The sequence below is a fragment of the Mustela nivalis genome (genome assembly GCF_964662115.1).
Source record: "Mustela nivalis genome assembly, chromosome: 8".
NCBI lineage: Eukaryota > Metazoa > Chordata > Mammalia > Carnivora > Mustelidae > Mustela > Mustela nivalis.
This window is the reverse complement of record NC_139027.1, coordinates 39,409,856-39,432,117: the sequence shown is the minus strand read 5'-3', so window position 1 is coordinate 39,432,117 and position 22,262 is coordinate 39,409,856. Positions and strand designations below refer to the sequence as shown.

Below are 22,262 nucleotides of genomic sequence, written 5' to 3'. Positions count from 1 at the left end.
CTGAGCAGAGAGCCCGATGCGGGGCTCGATCCCAGGATCATGACCTGAGCTGAAGGCAGTGGCTTTAACCCACTGAGCCACCCAGGCGCCCCTCCTTTCAGCTTTCTGAACGTGCTTCTTTACCTTCTGCTGCTTTATTTTAGAAGACTATACAGGCAAAGAAAATGAGTGTTTCGTTTTTAAGTGTCCAAGGCTTCGTGAGCACCCAATGAGGCTTATGTGTACCTGTTCACATATGCATATTTTTAAGTAAATTCTGCACCCAGCCTGGGGTAAAACTCAGAACCCTGAGATCAAGAAGAGTTGCATGCTTTCCTGACGAAGTCAGCCAGGCCCTCAGCCCATTCATATTTTAAAGGCAAGGGCTGCAGTGGTCAAAGGGCATCCACACCACCCAGTGCACCTCTGCATGTACCACCCTCTTGACCTCACACATACTCCCTCACTTGCAGGTGAGGGAACAGGTACCAAGAAGGGAGACAATAGACCAGATTTTCTGTTTGCAGAATGAAAACTGCCTACCAGATGAACTGCTCTGTTTTTATAGCTACACAGTTTCCACTTGTGGCTTTTAAAACATAAAACACTACCAGGGTTACATTTATGTGATCAACTGGTTTTCAAAAGGGTTTGAATTTTCTTCCCCCGCAACAATTCTAGGCAGTAGGCCCAGAGAGAAGGCACCAGGGCCAGTTAAGTGCCTGAGCACTCAGCTTCTAATCCTTGCTACCTTCCACATTTTTTTTTAAGTGTTCTCTCTTTCCTCATAAGCTCAACATTACAAAGATGTTTTTAAAAGAAAAATGTTAAGACTTTATTCAAGATATAGATCAGGCATTATAACAAAACAGCAGAACTTCAACCTTTGGAATACTGTAATTTTACACCCCTTTGATGCACAGTCCAGTATACTATTTTATTACAGATCATTCTATAGGGACTACAGGAGTAAACTAGGGAAAATGCACAGGAACCATCCAGAAGGTCAGCTCTCTGAGCGTGCGCCATTGGAGAATGAAGCACGTCCTTTGCAGGTCAAACACTGTGCAAGGGGAGGACTAGGGAAATACTCCGCTGTGATCATGGTGGACGAGCACTGTTACCACAAACACACAGACAGTTTACTGGAGAGAACATACACTTCAGAGGCCAGTGGAGTGAGCAAGCTAATCACACAAAGCCAGGAGGGATTATGACAAAGCTCTCCGGGGTCTAAGTACACCGCCCCATCTCACCTCAGAAACAGAACAGGTGCCCAATGGCAAAGAACTAAAAGTTATTACATGAAAATTACAGACTTTTGAGCTAGCATTTTGTAAACAGCCTGTGTCTGTAAATCAGCAAATTAAAGGTGTTCAGTTATGCCCTCTAGACAGAGCAGCACACCACTACATGTACACTCGGAGGCATTCACATTTCCCGTCAGTCCATACACGAATATGCAGCTCATTGGGGGAGTAAACACATTTTGCTAGAAATAGGACAGCGGCTCTCGTTTGTACAGTGAGTGTTTTTAAGAGAGAAACCAACTCCCTCATCAACACTTGAAGGAAAAATAGTTCCATTTACATTAAGACAGCAGTTTGGATACCTTTCTATTTTCTAAATCTTGAATGAAGTAATACAGCGTGTCTGAGAGTAGAGTGCTTCAAACTTGTTTTTGGCATAGTTGAGTGCAAACTTGGTAGCTTGTCCTTGTTAAAACTTTACATTGTAAAATGGTGAAAATACAGTTTGTTCACGAAGGATCTCTGCTGCTAAAGGTATTTATTGTTTTGGCCAAAAAAAAAAAAAATTTTTTTTTTTTTTTTTTTTTTTTTGCTAAAAAGCTGAAGTGAAGCTGTTTCTGATAATTCTGGGTACTCCCAACTAACAGGTAAATACATTTAAAGCATATATTTTTCTTCTGAAACTATTCAGTGAGCCTGAAGAAACAGATATTCTGTCTTCCCTAAGGAGTTTAGGTATTGGTGGGTGTGGGCACAGACAATGAAAAGCCCTCTGAACCACGAATTTGCTTATAGGTTTGTTTTCCTAAATCCTGTTGTAAATTACAGAGTCACCTTCAGGGGCATTGTGGGAAGAAGGGATTTAAATATGCATATCTGGCAACAACCAACTTCAGGTAAAACTGTTTCTCAGGTGGCTAAGATCCAGCCAGGGTGTCAGCAGCCAAGACTACTGACGTGTGTTCGCCGAGCTTAGTAATGCAACAGTCTTGAACCGGGTCTGCTTATGGCTGGTTGACAATAAGTTCTATGTGGTACATAACACTAATTCTCTAGTCTTCAGAGCATATCTATGAACAAACACAATCCAAGTATTATAAATGACTGTGTTGTGACCACTGCATGCATTACACTGAAAGAAAACACCAACTCTAAGCACAAATATAAATATACAAGTCCTACGTTTAGGCTCAGCTCTCCCAGAGGGGAGGAGCTACCTTGGGCCAAAATGCTATCTAAACCAGATTCTTCTTTTCAGATAAAGTTCTCAGTCTAAGTAGAGAGTCCCCTCAACGGTGCTCTACTCTAGTAAGCGATCCTGGCCTGCATAAGACCTCCAGTAAGACATGGAGTGCCCGTGAGTGCATGACTTCTCTCACTCACATTCTGCACAAGCCAGGAAGGGAACAGAAGGGTGCCGCCCAGGGCGCTGAGCAGCAAGTCAGTTCGTAAAGATCTTAAGCTCTGAAACCTTTCTAGAACCCAGCATTTTGACAGGTGTCTCGGGTGTATTTGATGGCATATCTGAAACATACCTTTAGGTTTGCTTTGGGTTGGGTTGGGTTGACTGGTTGGCTTTTGCTTAGTGTTCTCTTAATCAAGATGTTCAGATTATAGGCTCCTCTACCTGGGGAAATAAGTCACAAAACCAGTCCCGATGAAGGAGAAACAGTCATTCTTCCAGCACTTTTGGAACACTCAAAACGATTCCCCTCAACAGGCCTGTGAGTTCACATCCCCAGCAAGTTTCACCAAGTGTGAGCCACCTGCCTAAAGCTTTGGTAAATCCCTTGAAATGATTCAGAAGCTCTTAATCCAGAATCCAGGGGGAGACAAGCGTCTTGTGATTTTTCTTATTCTGGGCTGCTCCCCTGGCCTCATTACACTCCTCTCTGTCATTACAATATTGTCTCCTCATGCTAAGCATCTCTGGCGTTTTGGCTAAACATCTGTCTGAAGAAGATGGGCCGTCGTCCTGCTGGAAAAGGGATGTTCTACTGGAGTTGTGTTTAGAAGCTTCAGAAGCACATCTGAGACATTCTCTGGAATCAAAATAATATTTTACACATCTTGTAGTTTTCTTACATATTAGAACCTCTGGCAGCCCTTGCGAGTCCATCTGATTAAGCCAAAACTGATAAATATGTACATCATAGTCCAAAGTATTAGTACCAAGAACAAAAAAAGTTTAAAAAAATCGTTCTGTTTGCATTTACAGGACTAAAAACGAAGTATGCGACAAATAAATTACAAATGTACATCTTGGCAGTGTGAGGGTGATCTCTTATATTTCTAAAAACACACTGCTGACAATCCAATTGTGGAAAATTACTAACCTCAGAAGACTTAAAGGTCACCCCCCCACACTACCTTTCCCTTTAGCCTCTCCCCAGCAACATAAAGAAAAGGAAAATTAATGTCTTTCAAGTGGAAGAGGGGAGAGAGAAAAGGCTGTGTCTGTGAGGCTGCATACACAAAGCACGCCAGCTTGCGGATTTCTACGTTATTAGTGACTAGCTCTTTAAGGCAGAGAAGAAACATTCTGTGGGTCCGGTGCTGTTGGCTCATCTCACTCACGTGGTTTCAGTGGCTGAGGATGAGGTACTTTTCTTCCTAAAGCGGGATCGAAGAACTCTAGGCGGTGCCTGCCAGAGGAAACAGAAAAAGGCATCCCTCAATGTGGCGTAGGCGTGGAAACTTTTTGGAGCGAGCACCTGTGTGGGTTTGTGTTGAGACACACGCACACGTGTGTGAGGCAGCCGGCTGGGAATCTGGGAACCGGGTCACATCCCAAGCATCCCATGCTGAGCCAGTTGAGAAGGCAGCCGTCTCCCTCCCGTTTCACCCTCTCCTAAGTCCCTGGGTCTCCCTAGCGAACCGTTGCGCAGAAGGATGGCACACACCTTTCTTGTTTCTGCCTTGGGAGCAAAATGATCCTAGCAAGCGACTCAGCACAGAGAAATGCTTCCCCATCTCTTCCCTTGTCTTTGGTCTTTCCTTGAAAAACGAGCCTCATGTTTCCAGGTACGCGCCTAAAATTCCCATCGCCCAGTTCCCAGTCCTCCTTCTGGATGTGGAATCCTTGAAAGCACGGCAAGCCCCACAGCAAAGGGAAACACTGCCTCCACCCCATCTCCCATACAAATGGCTATCAAGGGGGGAGCCCTCCTTCCATGGAACACATAGATCACAGAAGTTACTTCTACAATGAAAGAAAAGAAAATTTTTGTCCTCGCGGAGCCCTCAAGGCCAGGGGCAGGAAGGGGCGGAGGGCACTAACACAACTGACCCAAGCTACCCCCAACCCCTGTCCCTGTCCACTTCTCTCCAGTCACTTCTTTTTCTAGGGCATCTTCTACACCTCTATTCCTTCGGACCGGAAGCCCCTCCCTCCCTTCTCTGTCTTGCTATTTATAGTCCTCTTTAGGACCCAGTTCAAAAGTCCCTCCTGAGCCCATCTCCCCACAGCCCAGACACACAGACGCAGGGTCACTTTCTTTGTTCTCCTAGTGTTCTGCACAAGAGAGGACGTGAGAGGACTCTGCCCTGTCTCCCCACTCCTCACTGAGAACTTTCTGGAGGCACACCCACCTCCTTTTCCCAGAAAGTAGTTCAGGGCCCAGAAGGCACACAGAAGGGAGGGAGGGAGGGAGGAAGACAACCAATGGGGGGGGGGGGGTGCGGAGAAAGAAAGCTCTGGCCTTCCACCTCCTGAGTCCTCAGGACACCTTTTTGATTTGTAAATGTTTACCAGTAGCTGCCTCTGGACACAGAGTAAAAGAATACACAGAGTAAAAGAAGAATCAGAGAAAACTAACTCGTAGTTAGTTAGCTGTCTCAGGCTGAAGTAAACAGGAAAGCAGCTCATGCAGCTTTAACAAAACAAAACCCAAATGGCATAAACCCTCAGACCCTACGGCGTTTTGGGGCACCTTCCTTGGGAGAGCTGAGCCCCTCTCCCCAGCACAGGGTGGCCCAGGCTCTGACGGACTGCCCCAACAGAGTCTAAACCCAGACATCTTTTACCAAAACCTCCAACTTCAAAACTGACCCGTGCGTGCCCCACCCTGGAAAGGACTCTGATGAACTCAGGTTCGCCCAGTGGTAATAACCACAGTCCTAGTCTGAAAGGGGTCCACTGGCCAAGGTGCTCGGGTAAGGGAACATTTCAGTGCATTCCCTCATCTAAGTCTCACGGGGGTGCCTACACTGAGGACAGGGGGCCTCCCAACTTGCCTCAGATGAACGCTCAGGCCACAGTATTCAGCAGATGGGGCCCAGGAGGGGAGGAGAGGAAGACTCGGGAGTCCCCAGTTCTGCCAGCCAGCCCCGAACCTGGGCCCAAGGCTGGAGACTCCCTCTCTACATCACAAAGCAAGGCCTCTGAGGCTCCAGGCTTGGCCCTCCCGCTGCCAACACTCCACCCACATCCACAGCAATCAGGTACATTTGGTTTGGGTCTTTTTAGAGGGCTGTGCCCTGCCAGTAAAATTTTCTCAGGATTTGCTTTGTACTAGGCACTATTGCTGTGTCTTAGAGAAACAGTGATGAACAGCTTCCTTTAAAAAACGTGTCAAATAACGTATTTTCTTCCTCCTAAAACACACATTTGGGTTGCTTTTCATTCACATATCATCTTAGGTTAATGCATGCAAATTTTTAAGTTTTATTTTAGGTACTATATCACCTCTCCAATATCTAAATAAAATGAGCAGAGTCTTTTTTGCCCCTAGGCAAGGATCTGGATGCTACCTAGCGTTCTGTCCTTTTTGTTTGATGGAGAGAGAGGCACTCCAGAGATGCTGGGGGTCCCAAGAGCTGCCACTCCCAGAACCCCAGATCTCCAGGGCAAAGCCCTTGTGCAAACACATGCTCCAGCCCGCAGCCCCAGACCCCTTGTACCTCCAGGGGGATTTCCGTCCTTCGAAGAGCCTTATACTTGTACATGAAATCCAGCAGATCTTCCTCCTCCTCGTCCGAAAATGCCAGTGGGTTTTGGACCTGGTGGGGGTCCCAAGCCTTCACACCACCCTCATTCACATCTCCCTCAACCACTTAATGTCCATTTACAATCTACACAAAGGAGACAAAGTACAGCAGGGAGGATCAGTGTAGAAAGGAGCGAGGAAGGGCAGGCAAGGTCAAGGTTAGGTATATCACACAACAAGCCTGTTAGGACAGCCAAGGTCCCCGGTGTGTGAAGCAGGAGCCCGCATCCTCTGGGCCTCCCTGCAGGGCGGACCTGGGCTATGAGCGTGCCGCTAGAAACTGGCAGGCACCATGCACAGGAAGAAGCAGAGGTTCCAGAACCTACTGGATAAGCTGCCAAGGAACGTGGGGGCATTGCTGCCCTGACAGAAGGAAAACACTGCCTTAGCCGAGAGGTGTCAAACCCTGCCGCTGAGACCTATGACGTCACACCAAAGGGTGCTCAGGGAAAGAATGTCCTCCAGAATGGATAAATGCCGTGATGGTAGAGGGGCCTGGCGGCTTCCTCTAGTCCACGGACAAGCTGCGTTCACAGTGCATTATACTTGCATGTTCACTCCGAGCCTTCTTTGAGACAGGATGTCAAATACCAGGAAGCCTTCAGGGAGAACCTTAAGCAAAGTTACATCGATTGTTTTCCTTTCAAAGGCCAAGTCCCAGAGAAGCAAAGATGCCCAGTGGAAAGAAAATGGAGGAATACTCTCCCCCCCACACACAAGACAGCAAGATTCCTGTTTTAGTCTACCTTGATTAAATCCACAAGTAAAATTCCAGAATTAATTCATGTCATTGAATGCGTAGTGTTTTTTTAGAATGTTCAATTCTTAAACATATTCCATGTCATCTGGCCAGGTGGTCAGCACATACCCAGCTTATCTGACAAAGAGATAGCTTTTTACAATCCATATGTTGTTTTTACTTAGAAACACAGACTGTAGAGTAGGGGGCCCTCAGGTAATCTGGTCAACCACCCCATGGCCTGCAGAAAGAAAACCGAACTCCTTCTGGAACGCCCTGCTACTGCTCCTAAAAACACAGTGAGCCCCAGATGTGTTCTCCCCATCAACAGGGGACTCACTAGACTATAACACAGCACCCAACTTAACCAGGTGTGGGTTAAGCAAAAATAACAACAGACCCTAACCTTGACCAGGTTTTCCGGGCACTGCTGCTGTACTCCCCAATAGCCATCAGGAGGCAGCATGAGAGCTAGTTGTCTTAACTGCCAGTCGCAAAGTAGACCTGTAGGCTGGGAATGGCCTTGGTAAGGGCCAAGATTTCGATCATTAATCTTCCTTTGAGTTTTTTGCTCTGTGCATCCCCCAACCCGGGGGGTGGGGTGGGTGGGTTTAGGTTATCCTCTGGTTCCACCCTAGGTGGAATCAGGAAGTCATCTGGGAGCCTCATCTCATCTCAAGTCAGACCTTGACACTATCACAGAGAAATTCCTTCTGGACACAGATAGCCCTTGTCTGATGGGAGGGAAAAGAAACAGGCCTTCCTAGAGCATGAAGTCCTTGGACTAGGGCAGAAACCACAGACGCAGCCTGGCCAGTTCAGCCCCAGTGCCAAACTGCATCCTGGGAGTGGGCGTGGGGACTGGTTTGAATCCGTGCCTCTGTTCCCTCCAAATCTTGGCCCAGGGCTTTCCCTGTGCTGACGCTATCCACTCCTTAATAGTCTGATCACTTCCAGAGATGACCTCTGGGTGGGGAGAGTGACTCTCATGCAAGTTCATGGCCACAGCCACCATGTCCAAACCTCAGGTGATGGCGGCCAAGGCCCTGAGCCAGCAGAGCGGCTGTCCTATTGCCCAAGGCTGGGTGGCCTAGAGGGAAGTGCAGGAGCCACTGCTGTCTGCCCCAGTCTCACGACATTCCATATTAGCAAATGTGTCAGCAGGACTAAGAAGGTGGGGAGCGGGCCCACCTCTTATCTCTGTGGGGCAGGCAGGGAGGAAGAACACTTGGAGGCCAGAGTAGATGCATCTGCACTGAGCCGGAGGCCCTTCTCCCCGCACCCCCCGCCCCACCCCGCTCCCATAGTGCCAAACAACCCCCAGGTTAGCAAACACATCCCACACAGCACACATTAGCAGGTGCCATTAATGGAAGTCAGCAAACGTGTTGCAGAAGAGCACACCCGTCTGGAACACTTACATCCGCGTCCCCGACAGCCACCGAGGAGAGAGAAAACAAGATTCTGTTAGGGAAAAGGTCTTCGGGGATGAAGCTCACACACGTGTGAGCATGTAAGCCTGTGGACAGGTGCATGCCCAGACACACACTCCCTCCCTTCCCACGCTCTAAACCTCGGACAGCTCCTGCTGCTGGAGGAAACACGCAGCCCGGGCCACACTCCAGGCCAATGCAATTCTCTCTCTCTTTCAAAAGGGTGAATAAAAGACATGATTTTGCTTTTTAAAATGATGTCCCATGCGCTTGATTTTTTTTTTTTAAGAAAAAAGTACATCTCTATGACTAATTCTGAGCAGTAATACAGACTTGAGTTTTTATATTACATCGAGGCAGGTAGAGAGAAGAGGGAGGAGAAAGAGCAGCCAGGCAGGAAGGAGAGGAAATAATAATAAGAATAAGGAGAGGGAGGAGGAGACCTGTGCCAGAAACAGCAGGAAATCGACTGACAGGGGCAGAAATGGAGCCGAAGTGGGGAGAGAACGTTCTACTAGGGTCTGAGATGCACAGATGAAAATCATATCAAGGGACCAGGAGGGGCCTTCTGACCGGAGTGTCTGTGACCCCCTGAAATCCTCTCCCACAGCGTCACTGGCCAGAGCTAGCCTCCACCTCCCCCAACACCATCTGCGGACTCTTCCCACCCGGCACCCTTCACTTGCAGAGATGGCCACATTTTATGGAGGAGGGGACAGAGACCTGCACAGCTCAGGGACTTTCCCACCAGTACAGAGGGCCTGGTGTAGACCAACCTGGTTCCTTGCCAGCAAACCCTGGGGAGACTTGGAGGTGTGGGGGAGAATTCTGGGGCACTGGGTGTTAGAGGGCCCAAGAAAGGGAGGGCTGCGGCAAAGTCCCAGATCATAGCTCTGAGCAGAGTCACCCAAGCCCGAGGCCCCACCAAGCCCAGCCCGCTACCCAGTCCCCAACACCCCCATTCCCGTAGGCCCTGGGGAGAGCAACCTTGACTAAATCCCTACAGTCGACTGAAATTCTATTTCAATGCACTGGAAATGCAGCCTCTGATTTGGAAATCATCAGCAGTCACGAAAAGGTGAGGGCATCCCAGAAAACAGCACAAAGCAGTCCCGTGAGGAAGGAATGGAGGAGAAGGCAGCTGTCTTCTCCCCAGTCCCCCAAGGAGTAATATGCCAGAATTAGAGGCTTTCAGAATGGCTCACGGAATTTATGAACTCAAAACTGGTGAGTAGTTAGAAATAACCACAGTTGCCTGGGGTTGCTGGGACCTCAAGATCACCATGAACCAGTATGTCCACTAGGTCCAAGCACTAGCCTCTATCACTGCAATGCAATTTTCCTTCATAAAACTGAGATATAACTGACATATAACATGTTATTTGTGATATATATATGTGTGCGTGTGTGTTTGTATGTGCGTGTATATATGTATATACATATGTGTCTGTTTCTGATGCGGACTGGGTGGTCTCTGAGTCATGCAGAGCTGGTCAGAGTTAGACCCCTGGGTAGGACACCAGTCTCGACTGTCCTGCTCAGAACTCTTTTGATTGTCAGTTTGCACTGGGTTTATGGTCTCCAAAACACACACGTCCTACACTGACTTTCAAAAGCCTTAGAGAAATCTTACAAATGAAGAAATGAAGGGAAAACAGGATACTTCCTAAATCCAGCTCACGCCCTCTGTTCTCACCACTATGGGAGGCATGGCCATGCCTTGGCCGCCCCAGCACTGGGAGCACAGGCAGTAGAGAGGACCATGCTTGCCTCCTCCTCCCCTCATGTCAGCTAGACGCTATAGGCCCCAGTGGTCTTTTGCCTTGGAGCCAAAGGCAGCTCCTCCATGGCGGACACCCTCCATGGTGGGTACAAGGGGAGCTGAGTTGGTCTAGCACCATGGCCAGTCCCTCACGTGTCTACTCAGGGTCAGGGACACAGCAGGAGCAGATCGGGAGAGAACACGTCCAACCACGGGGCGGCCACGGCTGCATCAAGCCATCACTTGCTCGCAGGAAAGGCAGGAGCATGAGTCCCTGTCCAGGACTGTGAAACCCTGTTTTCCTCCCTGCTCCCAGAGGTTTCCTGGCTGCTCCAGGCTGAAATACAAAGCCTTTTCACGGACATTTTCACAACCACGCAGTGAGGTGGGGAGGCAGGATCTTTACGTCTATTTTACCAAGGGGAAATCGAGGCTCAGCAAGGTTAGGTGGTTCACGCACGGTTACACAGCTAGTAAGCGGCAAAGCAGGGCCAGGGCTCCCTTAGCTGCACCTGGACCGAAACCCTGGAGCTATGGGGATCTGTCACTTCCAAGGACTGGGGTAAGTTCCTGTGTCCTCATCACAGAGCACCAGGAAATATGGCCTGCGGTGGTCTCAGAAGATCTCCACACTTTTCTTTGATACACCTTCCTTCAAGAGGTGGAGATTAATTCCCCTCCCCTTGAGTGGGGGCTGGACCTAATGACTCTCTCCCAACAAACAAAAGAAGGCAGAGGTGGTGGCATGTGACTTCAAAGACTAGGTCCAAAAACCTACTGCGGCCTCCCGAGTGTCCTCTCTCTACCGGATCACTCACTCCAGGTGAAGCCAGCTGCTATGTTGCAAGGAAGCTTAGGCAGCCCGAGAGAGACCCATGTGGTAAGGACCCGAGCCTGCAGCCGGGAGCCACGAGAGAGCCATCTTAGAGGCAGATCCTCAAAGCTCAGTCAAGCCTTCCGATGACCACAGCACCTGCTAGTATCCTGACTACAACTCTTCATAGACCCTGACCCGGAACCCCCCCAGTTCAGCTGCTCCTGAATTCTGAGCCTGCACACACTGTAAGATAACACAGGTTTGTTATTTCAGGGAGTTAACCTCCTGAATTCCCCACAGAATGTGCAGCTGGAAGGGAGCCCCAGGGTCAGGCGCCAGCTTCTGGTTAGAACCTCCGCCGGAGGTGAGAGCCCAGCACACTGCACAGAGGCTGGCTGCTTACTCACCTTTCCGGGTCCTGCAGGTGGAGCAGCAGGTACACACTGTGGGGATGGGGGACATCATCAGTGATACCCCTCACTCGGCAGGAACCAGCCCCAGGCAAGCGGGGAGGCTCCAGTGGGTTCAATATAGGGGTCCCAGGACTGTGGGTCTCTGTAGAGACACCAAGGTGGGGGAAGGAGATCATTCCGGATTCCGCTTCTTCTCAGGGGCTAAAAAATACCCATGCCTGGCCCACAGAGGTCTGTCCTTAAGTCCTCCAAAAAATAATTGCCACTGCACCCGCCCCCACATCCCTGCTCTTGATGCCTTCCAGTTCAGAATGGCCTCCAGGAAACCTTCTCAGACTGACCTCTGGCTCTCCGGAGTGCTTAGGGTCAGTCACTAGGCTGTTGCTTTGCAAACTCTACTGGTCTCAGTGCCCATCTGGGCCTTGGTATACAGTAGGTGCTTACTAAATACATGCTGAACGTCTCCAAAATCATGGAAGGCAAGGATCATTCTTTCAACACCCTCTGCACCCTTCTTGGGTTTCAATGCCAAGCTTTCAATAAATGGTGTCTAACACAATTTTGTAGGGAGGGCAATATGCTCCTGGAAAGTCTGTATTTTTATTTCACACCAGGGATACGTATTTTTATTTTACATACACTGTTCCATAATATCTCACTCTGTTTTGTCCTTTTCTCACTAGGCACCATGTTTTTGAGATCCGCCTGGATGAACCTTAAGACTGCTGCCTCCCACAGCTGCACACATCTCCATGGGGTCCAGCCACCGCCTCTTATCTGTCCGCTGTTAGGCTGCCTTCAACAGCTGCCAGCTGTCCAGGCTTGGCAAATTCTCCTGTTTGCTCTCCTCCCAACCCTAAGACATAGGCTGAATAGGGATTACGGTACCCTCTTTCCAGAGGAAAGCACTCGAGGGAACTGTGCTCGTCTTCCATGCCCAGGTCGAATTCTGTAGTAGTGACCACCTGGGGTATCGTTCCGAGAAAGGGTCGGCGGCCCAATGCGAACAATGTGGAAAGTGCCTAAGGATGTCTGCCTTGCTCACACTGTGTCTGCTGCTCTGCGCAGGCCCACGGTCGCCCTGCCCAGAATGGGAGCCCAGACACCAGCCCCACCTGACCACGCCTCGTGTCCAAGGCCCATGAGGCCAGGAGGGAAGAACACCAGCCCTTGGTAGCTGGGCCTCCTCTGCCAGACATCCTTCCAGGCACCTCAATCCCCAACTGCCCTGGGGCCTCTGATCTGGGTGCTTTTGCGGCATGCCCAGGCCCCGGGTCATCTTTCACCTGTGTCTCTTCCCGAGAGGACTTTTATTTTAGGCCCCAGGACAGCTGGAGTGAGTGCCACATGGTCCCTGCCCTTCCTCCTGGGTCAGCACCTCCCTCCTCTGCCCCCTGGAATCACAGGTGCTGTGGCCGAAGGGAGCAGCAGGGAGAGCAGGCGGCATCCTGTGGTAGCATGAAGGTTCTCTGCTTCTCCAGGAGCTCCGAGGGCTCAGCCTGAGTTCCGGCATGCCACAGAGTGCGTCAGAGCTAATGGGAGGCGGCAGGACTAGCACCGAGACGGAGAATCCCAAACCCATGTCTATCTAGTGCTGGTCTGGGAAAACGGTCGAAGCCGGGCACATGCTTCCCATCGCCTTCTGACCTTACCAGGCTTCTCCCTTTCCCACGTTCCGAGGCTGCCCTGAATCACCCACCAAGGAGCAGTCTAGGCAGGACGCCTGGATCTAGTCCTGGGTGGCCTTGGCACCGTACATGACCTCTCTGAACCTACTTCCTCTACTTGGTTCACTTTATAATGACAACATAGAATCTTAGAGGGCGAGGGACTGTGGGGCCGCTGAGGCCCACGTGCTGGCCAAAGCAGGAAGACCTCCTTAGAGCCTCAGTACATGACCATCCAACTTTGGTTTGGCTCCTTCCAATTTTCAGGGACCTCTCAAGGCAGCTCATTTGTCTCCTGGACACTTTCCCATTAGAAAACGTTTTCATGGGTGGGGTTAGATAACAACAGAAGCAATAGCAGCTACTACATAAAATGCTAGGCATGGCCTTAAGCACTCTTGCATGGATTATCTTATTTGAATCCTCAAGACACCCCTACAAATGGGTATTGTCATCCTGTGTGTACAGATAGGGAACCTGAGCCCAAGTCATACAGGTAGGAAGCAGCTGCCCCCTGGGGACTTTATCAACTTTAGCCCATTGGTTCTTGCTCTATCCTCTGAACCTCCCAGAACTGGGGCCCATTTTTCTTCCAAATAACAGTTTACATTGAGGTTCTGTAGCCCATGAGCTTACCGAAGGTGGAGGTGACTCCTAATTCCAGTTTTTAGCCCTATTTCTGAGATGGTGCCCAATAGGTCCGAAGCTGGAGATGCTCAAGGACACCTAGATGGTGGAGGGGTGAGCACCTGGAGGGCACTGGCCCAGGAGTGAGGAGGCCCCAGAGAACTCCAGTCAGTGGGTTACCCTGGATACCGTTCCCTTCCCTGGGCCTCAGTCTCTTCGTTGGTAAAATCCGAAGGTCAGATTGAACGATCCTGAGGTCCCTGCCTGCCTGGACTTCTGGGATTCTGTTCTGAACTCTCCTGGGGGAGGGTTCACTTAGGAGATAACCCCCAACCCAAGATGATCCTCACCCCTATGGCCAAGCTTCGACCTTCCCAACCCCACTGGAGTTAAACCATCTTCCCTCCAAGAAAAACAGCCACAATCTTCACACCCGGGGCCTGGGGTAAAGTGGGCTATTCCTCAGAAAGGAGGAAACTGATGGACACCGGGCCTGGCTCTAAGCTATTGCCCTCTCCCTGGCAGGGCACGTGAGTCTTTATTCCTAGGGCAGCCATAGGGCCCCTTTGTTCCCAAACCTGTCCATGACCCCCAAAGTCAGGTGGGGTCCCTGAGGCTTGGGCTGCACCTCACAGCACAGGGTCAGGGCTCCGTTCTGTGTTCAAGAGCAGGGCTGCTACCAGGCACATGTCACAGACCCAGGCTCTAAAAGGGTGGTCTGATTCCCATCTGCAAGGCTTGATTTCCCACCAAGGGTGAGGAGTCAAGCTGGCAATCCAGGACTGGCCCCTGTACCCTCTTCACCATTAACCCAGCCATGCTCAGCCCCTAAGAGCCAAGGGCCCTGGAAGCTCCCCAAGTAATGGTCTGGGAAGATGTGAGTCCTGGCCCAGCACCCTACCCCCTCATAAGCCCCCAACCCATGCCCCCTCAATAAGCCTGAAACCCACTGATGGGTCAGACACCCGTGGGTTCCGAATTTGGCTGTACCTCAACACCATCCCATATGTGAATCTCCTCCCCGACTTGCTGACCCCTCCAGACATGGATGCCGGGCTCTGCATCTTTAACGGGGCCCCGAGGTCAATGCTAATATAAGCATCCTGAGACACTGGGGATACAGGTGGGGTCTCCCTAAAGCCATGGCCTCTGCAGGAATCAGACCTCAGAGCTAGTGTGGCCCTTGGCACATAGTGGCTGATGGCGTGCGTGGTGAATGGGGGCTCAGGGCTGGGAGGAGATGGTGGAGTGAGGAAGTACAGGAGACGTTCAGGCAGGGGAAAAGGACCACAGGAGCCGTAAGCCCTGGGTGGGGAGGAGGAAAAATTCAGGTAAGTCCTCCCGGGAGTGTAGGGTCAGAGAGGAAAAGAGGGGAAGAAGCTGCTTTGGCCGAGGGCCAGCTGTGCCCATGGCCTCCAGACTTGGTTCAGGCACTATTCCCCAACCACCCTCAGATCATCAGATGGAGCACGCAAGACCCTTTGGTGCAGGTGGTCTAATCCTGTCCCCTGATCAGAGTCCCCCAGGCTAGCCTCCCATGCTGGCCTGAGTGATACTCTCAGCCAGCCTGGAATGATCAGATGGACATCTGTGTGGATGGCAATGCCGGGTTATATGCCACATGATGTGGACTGCGCCGCTGGCAACAAAAGCAAAACTTATGAACTGGAAAGGGGGAAGAGGGAAATGAGACCTACCTGAGCTGCTAGCACTCTCAGAAGCGCTCCTGGACATCTTGGGCTGGCCGTGTTTGCCGGTGGCTCGCCCGGACCCCGGTGTGGGGGTGCTGGAGGGAGCAGGGGCACCGTCCCCCCTGATGGTGGTGAGGTCCTGCATGCTGAAGCTGCGAAGTCTCTCTGATAAGGCTCCCTGCCCCTGGAGACAACACAGAAGGGGGCCCAGGTCAGAGGCCTGCCCTACACAGCACAGGCTGCGGGGCAGGGGGGCAGGCAGACACCATACAGGGGGCTTCTGGCAGTCAGCCAGGTGGAACTCAAGAGCTGAAAGGACTTTGCAGAGGGCCGGGGGCCGGGTGTACTTGCTGGAAGCACCGAGAGGGTCAAGGTCTAGAATGTTCCAAGGCCTTCTGTGGGTCCCAGCAATTGTTCCTCTGGCTCCTGGCTCCTTCTTCTCCTTCAGATGCCCACATCACAGGGTGAGCCAGAGCCAGAGACAGACTCACTCCGGGCTGAAGAAAGCAGCCTGCCGTTGCTGTTTCTCTGGCTTTAACATGAATAAAAATCCCTACATAGCCACATTTTGCTCAGTTCCCAGGACATAAGAATCTGGTCAGAAAGAGCAAAACCTAATAATCTGTGTGCTCGGGCCTTCCTCTTTTCCAAGGAAATAAAATTCAGCCAGTTTTTTTTTTTTTAAATGTTTGACAACAGTGATTTCTCTTATCTGTTCATGTTGCTGTGTATGAGGCGCATTTCCTTCTACTCTAGCATCTGAGCTTCATAAAATACACAAAAGGTAATGAATCAGGAAAGGGGGAAAATGATATTAAAAAAAAAAAAAAAAGCCCTGCTGACTCTAACCATTTCATATTCTGAGAGAGTCACAGAATTCATCTCAGGGGAAAATTGTTCTTTTGTTTAGGAAAGCAAGATCAATCCATTATACTTATGAAAGGGAAGGTCCTTGCTGTCTGGATGAGAGAATCTGTGTCAGAATGAAAAGGATCACAGCAATGCTGATGCTCGGGGAGAGTGGTATTGCCCCAGGGGAGCCTCAGGGGTTGGAGAGGGAGCTTGTGTTTGGGGGAGAAGGACCTGGGAGGGAGGCCAGGGTCTGGTAGGAGACTGGGGTTATTGAGAATGGGATTGGGATTTGAATAGGAGACTGGCCAGTAACCACCAGGCAAATGGATGAAGCTGGGCGTCGTCAGAAATACTGGTGGGCCTGTAGAATTTCCACAGGGGCAAGGACAGCAGGGGATGGGGGAGGAGATATTCTACTTGGATAAGGAAGGAAAGAGTGGTTCTAGAGGGCTGGAGGCCTTGGGGACAATAAGGCACAACAGATGGAACAGAACCAACAAATAAGCACAAAATCAGTGGGAACAGCTAACGAGAAGGTTCTGGTTTGGGGGTGGGATGGATGAAACAAACAGGGACCACAATGGCTTAGTGGGATGCTTTCAACATGGCAGAGGGTTTGGAGGACATTTTTCATTTCACTTGAGGAGAATAAAGAAAAAAAAAAAAAAAAAAAGCAATGAAAACAGCCAGCAAAGGAGAGCAGTCCATACAAGTGACTAGTCAAAGAGCCAGTTAGAAAAAGGAGCAAATGCAGAATGAGTTCGTTAGAGCGAAGAGGAGAAACAAAAGGAGCTTGCAGACAGGTCTAGAAGAAATGTCGGAGTAAAACAACATGCATGAAAATATGAAAAAGACCAGTTCCCAACCTACCAAAGATATAAAAACGTCTCTAGGAAACTAACAACAAAAAAGAAAACTATTTTATTTTATTTATTTTATTTTTTATTTTTTTAAGATTTTATTTATTTATTTGACAGAGAGAAATCACAAGTAGATGGAGAGACAGGCAGAGAGAGAGAGAGGGAAGCAGGCTCTCTGCCGAGCAGAGAGCCCAATGCGGGACCCGATCCCAGGACCCTGAGATCATGACCTGAGCCGAAGGCAGCGGCTTAACCCACTGAGCCACCCAGGCGCCCCAGAAATCTATTTTAATACTCAAAATTAGAACTGTATATCCAGGCAAAGGGGAGTCTGATGTTAAAAAGAGATGGAAATCCCCCTGTTAGCCTCAGATACCACTCTGTATGATGGTGGCCAAGGAGTAGAGGGCTCACCTTCTAGACATGAACAACTGGGTGGTCTGCGCCATGAAAACCAGGTGAAACTAGCTGCCCAGTATAATCCCCTCCAAAAGCTATCAGCCAACAATCCACGATTATTTCACCTGGAAGCATTTTAGGTGACATCCAGAACTCAGAAGAAATGAGAGGACTGAAGAACAAAAATTGATTCTGAAAAGAAGGGGGGAAATACTGCTACGGACAATGGCATAATTCAGTGTTAGTTTCACACCCAGGAAGACCATTCACTGGCTCGCTTTCAGTCTTCCTCTGTTTAGTTACTCTTGTCCAACAAGAAACAATTTATCAAGGACGTTCTCTGGGCAAGAAGCTGTGCTAGGTGTTATTAGGAAACATCAACAATACAGCTTGATTTTGGACTAAATATAAAACGACAAATGTATAAATAACTACACAGAGCTGCCGGACCAGAAGGTATAGAAATCGAGGATGAAGAGCAAGGGTTCTAGAGTCAAATTACAGTCCTATCATGGATTGCTGGGTGACCTTAATCTCTCCCCACCTCAATATTCTCCTCCGCCAAGGAGCATCCACATGGCAGGATATGGGGAGGGGGGAGGGTTACATGAGATTATGCCCAAACAATATCCATTACAAAGCCCAATGCCTAGTAAGTGTTCAAAAAATGCCAGTTATGATGATGGTGATGACGATGGTGCTGATGATGATACTGCCTCCTGAAACACACAAATTGCTGTTGGAATAAAAAAATGAAAAGACTACATTGGGCCAAAAGGACACAGACGGGCTTCATGACCCCAAGCCCAAATAAATGGCCAGGGACAAACTCCATCAATGTGTCTGCTAGTTCTTGCAAATGCTCAGCAATCTATCTGAGAGCAGGCACCATACATGGCCTCTTCGGCAAAGCAGTGGATTCCACTCCCAGAAGCCAGCCAACCTAACTCCAATATCACTAGCATCATGAAGATCGGAAGTGGCAGAAGTTAGCAAAGAAAAGGGGTAATAATAGCTCTGTATCAACATAGTCCTGACTCAGGCAAAATCAGAGTAGCATAGATTCAAGGATCTTGAAAACAAATCAGCCTTTATCTGTCAAACCAATCTGAGATGGTTAGAATTGATACGGCCTTCTCATTTGTAAACCTCTCAGCCCTGCTCAGACTCCTGTCCATACCTCATTCCCATTCATTTTCCACAAACCCCAATCCACCCTGCTACTTGGGCTCTGCTCTGGAGAACCTCCATTTTATTATTCTGAGAACAGCCAAGAGTTGTTCACTGGTATTCCACAAAATTGGGCTCCCTATTTTGGGAAAATTAAGTTGGATCCCCTAAGTTTATTAAAGCTTAATAACCAGGGGCACCTGGGTGGCTCAGTTGGCTGAGTGACTGCCTTCGGTTCAGGTCATGATCCTGGAGTTCCAGGATCGAGCCCTGCATTGGGCTCCCTTGCTCAGTACAGGGGAGGAGAGAGGTCTGCTTCTCCCTCTGCTGTTCCCCCTCTCATGCTCTCTCTCTCTCTCAAATAAATAAATAAAATCTTCTTTAAAAAAGGCTTAATACCATATTCTCCATAATTCAATTATCCATATTACCATATTAAAGCCTCTAGAAGTCCTACAGTGTTTCAGATTAACTCACTGTATCTCACATGAATTTGCCCACAGTGGGGTATACTGTTGGTTGGCCATCCAAAAATCATCCCCCACCCCATTCTTGACATGGTGAAAAAATACCCAGATTTCCCAATCTCCCTCGTAAGGATGGATGACTATGTGATCCAATTCTGCCCAATGGAAGGAGAAATCTGCTAAGGAATTCCTGGGAGAGGAACTTTCTCTTGCTAAGAGAAGAAAGGCCTGACCCTGCTCCCTGTTTTCTGCCTCTGATTCTGGTGGAGGGGCCTTTTTGTGACTAAGAGACTCACAGAAACATCCATCCAGAGCCTCAACATCACTCCCTCACCAGAATAATGACAGCCCTCTTTTACACCCAGACTTCGTGTAAATGATTTTCATCAATTTCAAGACATATATTCTTTTTTCATCACTGATACAAGGGTGTGTCTTACAATTATCGTTGCCTTGACATCACTGTCATTGCCTACATAGGAATGCACTTGGTTGTCATTCCCCATGGCACGAACTGGACACCCGAACTGAACTGAGTGTTCAACTCACAAACCATCAAGAACCACCCGAAGAAGAAATATGGGTCCCAGTTGTCTGAAGCACATTCCATGGAGACCTCTGGTAAGATCAAGAAAGAGGCAGCATCCAACCTGGCAGAATGTGTAGCAGGAGTGCGGATAAAAGAGACAAGAGCTCTGAATCACCAGTGCTCCGGAAGGCAGAGAGTGGTATGGCATGGTTGTAAATGGATACAGAGGAGCTCAGGGGAAAAGTGATTCAGAGGAGTCGGACTCAGAAAGTTTAAAAGTGAGGTTAGGAAGACCTCAACCAATTGATCGTGCTTATACATTCCTTTTAATGTGTGTACAAAAGTGACGCACGAAGATTCGATGTCCAAACAAGTCTAAGAGAGTCCTTTGGATAAGTAGAAGTAAAGAGCTTTCTGTCCTAATTTAATTGGCGATATGTTCTTCCTTATAAGATAACAATGTATCTCAGAAACCACAGCATTTTTAGCTCAATGCAATATGGCTGCCCGTCTCCACAAAGTTTTCTCTGACCAGCTCAAGCTCCCTGGCTGGGTGCTCAGGGAAGTCTGGGATTCTCTGTAGCACCTCACACAATTATATTTAACTACTGCTATTGTTTGTGGGTTTGTCTTGTCCTCCAGACTGTCTGTTTTATTTACTAGTACAGCCTTGGTGTCTGTCACCATGATACAAATTAGGGGTCAAGGAGCTGAATGAAGGAACATGCAGCCATTTACCGAGCAATCCCCTCAGTGAGGGACAGCAATAGGAAATCCCCGCCTCCACCCAGTGCATGGGGTCAAGGGGTCACGGTCCTGCCCCTGAAGGAGCCCCTGTGGTCAGGGACTCTAGCTCTGTCCTCAAGGAGTATAGGAGAAATGCTGGAGGGCTGGAGGGTCCAAAGGTCAGAGAGGCCAGGCTCCCCACAGGAGACTTCACGTGAGCTGGCCTTGGAGGACATGTGTGGGTGAAGATGCGGGCCAAGTGGAAGAAGTAGATTTCTTAGTCAACCACCACTCTGAGCTGCCACTTCATTCCGTGCCAGAGGAGATGCTAAGGACACACGGGTACCACCTTCAAACTGGGTTAGTGCCCAAATGAACGCTTTGGTGGAAGGGCCTGCTAAAAGGTCACAGGTTTCTTCTAGAACAGCTGGCAGGTGGAGGACAGGGGCAGGGGTGTGACCTACTCTTTACTGCATGCCCTCTTTTGTGCTTGTAGGACTTTATACCATAAACGTGTATTACCTTGAAGAAATCATTACCATTTCATTTTCAGAAACACAGAACTTTCGCAAGTTCGCCTTGAAGTTCCCATTTTTGTAAATACAGGGCTTGCAGGATGCTAATAAATGCCATCTAGACCAAAAAAGAATGACACGGAACTTTTTTTTTTTTTAATAAACAAATGAGAACAGAGAAGGAAGAAGTGGTGGCTCTAGACACTGCAATGCATTCGCCATCTAGCTCCGAGAGCCTAGGCTCAACTCTGCTATGAGGGGCCTTGACCAAGCCATGTTGGTCCTCCTCAGCCTTGCAACCTCATTGGGAAGTTAAAACATCGAACAAGATTCCCTTCAAACTGGAAAACTCTGAGTTCAAGAATCTATGACCCTCTTCTGTGGCTCATTAGCTGGCTCTCGTTGAAATTCCAAAATAAGGGTTTTGAGAATTATTTGAAAATCTCTAAAATAAATGTTGGGTCTCCCATGGTAACTCTGATGGTGGAATAGAGTCTAGCATGTATGGTGTGTGTTGTTTAAAGTCCTGTGTCAATTTCCTCCCCAGACAACACTCAGTTCAGAATATGAGCCATAGACAAGCTTAGAATGCCGGAGCCCTTTCATGAACCAAGGTCAGCCTACCCTGAGTACATCTGAGCCTATCCTGGGGCTATCATACGACATGACAGTAGTATCCTTACCAACCCGTCTCTGGAAGACCCTCTCCACAGCCCCCCATCATGGGACTGGGAAGGGAGACATACTCAGCCTTCTACGAGAACAAATCTGATTTAGAATCTGTTGCCCTCCTGACCTCTTCATTCACTATGGTGTCAAAGCAAGTCTATCCAGCTTTGTTATTGTTCTTTCTTTACCTGTTGTTTGTTTTCACAGACCCACCTTGCTGTTTTCTGGGGCACGTCAACACAGCACGGACTGGGGGTTCTAGAACTCTCAGAAATCCTACAGATGTGCCTGGGGACAAGTGAGGGTAATCCATTCCTGATTCTTTAATCTTTTGTGTGTGTGTGTGTGTGTGTGTGTGTGTGTGTGTCTGAAACTCTTTAGGAAATTGGACTTGAAGAGGTAAACTGTGTCACTGAACTTTCTATTAATTTAAGATCTTTACTTTCTCCTTCAACTAGTAAGGAATGAGAAAGCCACTTTGCTAACACACATCAAATTCTGTATGTTTTGATGTTTTAAAAAAAAATTTTTTTTAAAGTAAACTCTACCCCTAACGTGAGGCTCAAACTCATGCCTCTGAGATCAAGAGCTGCGCGTTCCACTGACCGTGCCAGCAAAGTGCCCGTTTTGATGTTTTTCTTAGTTGGGGGTGGGGGGTGGTGTTCCTGGAAAACCCAGACCTTTAATAATTTGGCATTCCAAGTAAAAC

General features: G+C 48.9%; 1 protein-coding gene across 4 annotated transcripts in view; it reads right to left on the bottom strand.

Annotated features, from left to right (window-relative positions):
- Window positions 1–789: 789 nt before the first annotated feature.
- REEP1 (receptor accessory protein 1) overlaps window positions 790–22,262 on the bottom strand; it is a 105,731-nt gene continuing 84,258 nt past the window's right edge. For 3 of the 4 annotated variants that reach the window (XM_082743532.1, XM_082743530.1, XM_082743529.1), the window contains 2 exons: window positions 15,373–15,550; window positions 790–3,874 (listed from right to left, as the gene is read on the bottom strand). In XM_082743532.1, coding sequence (XP_082599658.1) covers window positions 3,803–3,874; window positions 15,373–15,550 — 250 coding nt within the window. In that variant the 3' untranslated portion in view covers window positions 790–3,802. Of the gene's footprint in view, window positions 3,875–6,131; window positions 6,284–11,375; window positions 11,412–15,372; window positions 15,551–22,262 lie in introns of all 4 variants that reach the window. The other variant, XM_082743531.1, reaches the window with a different exon arrangement.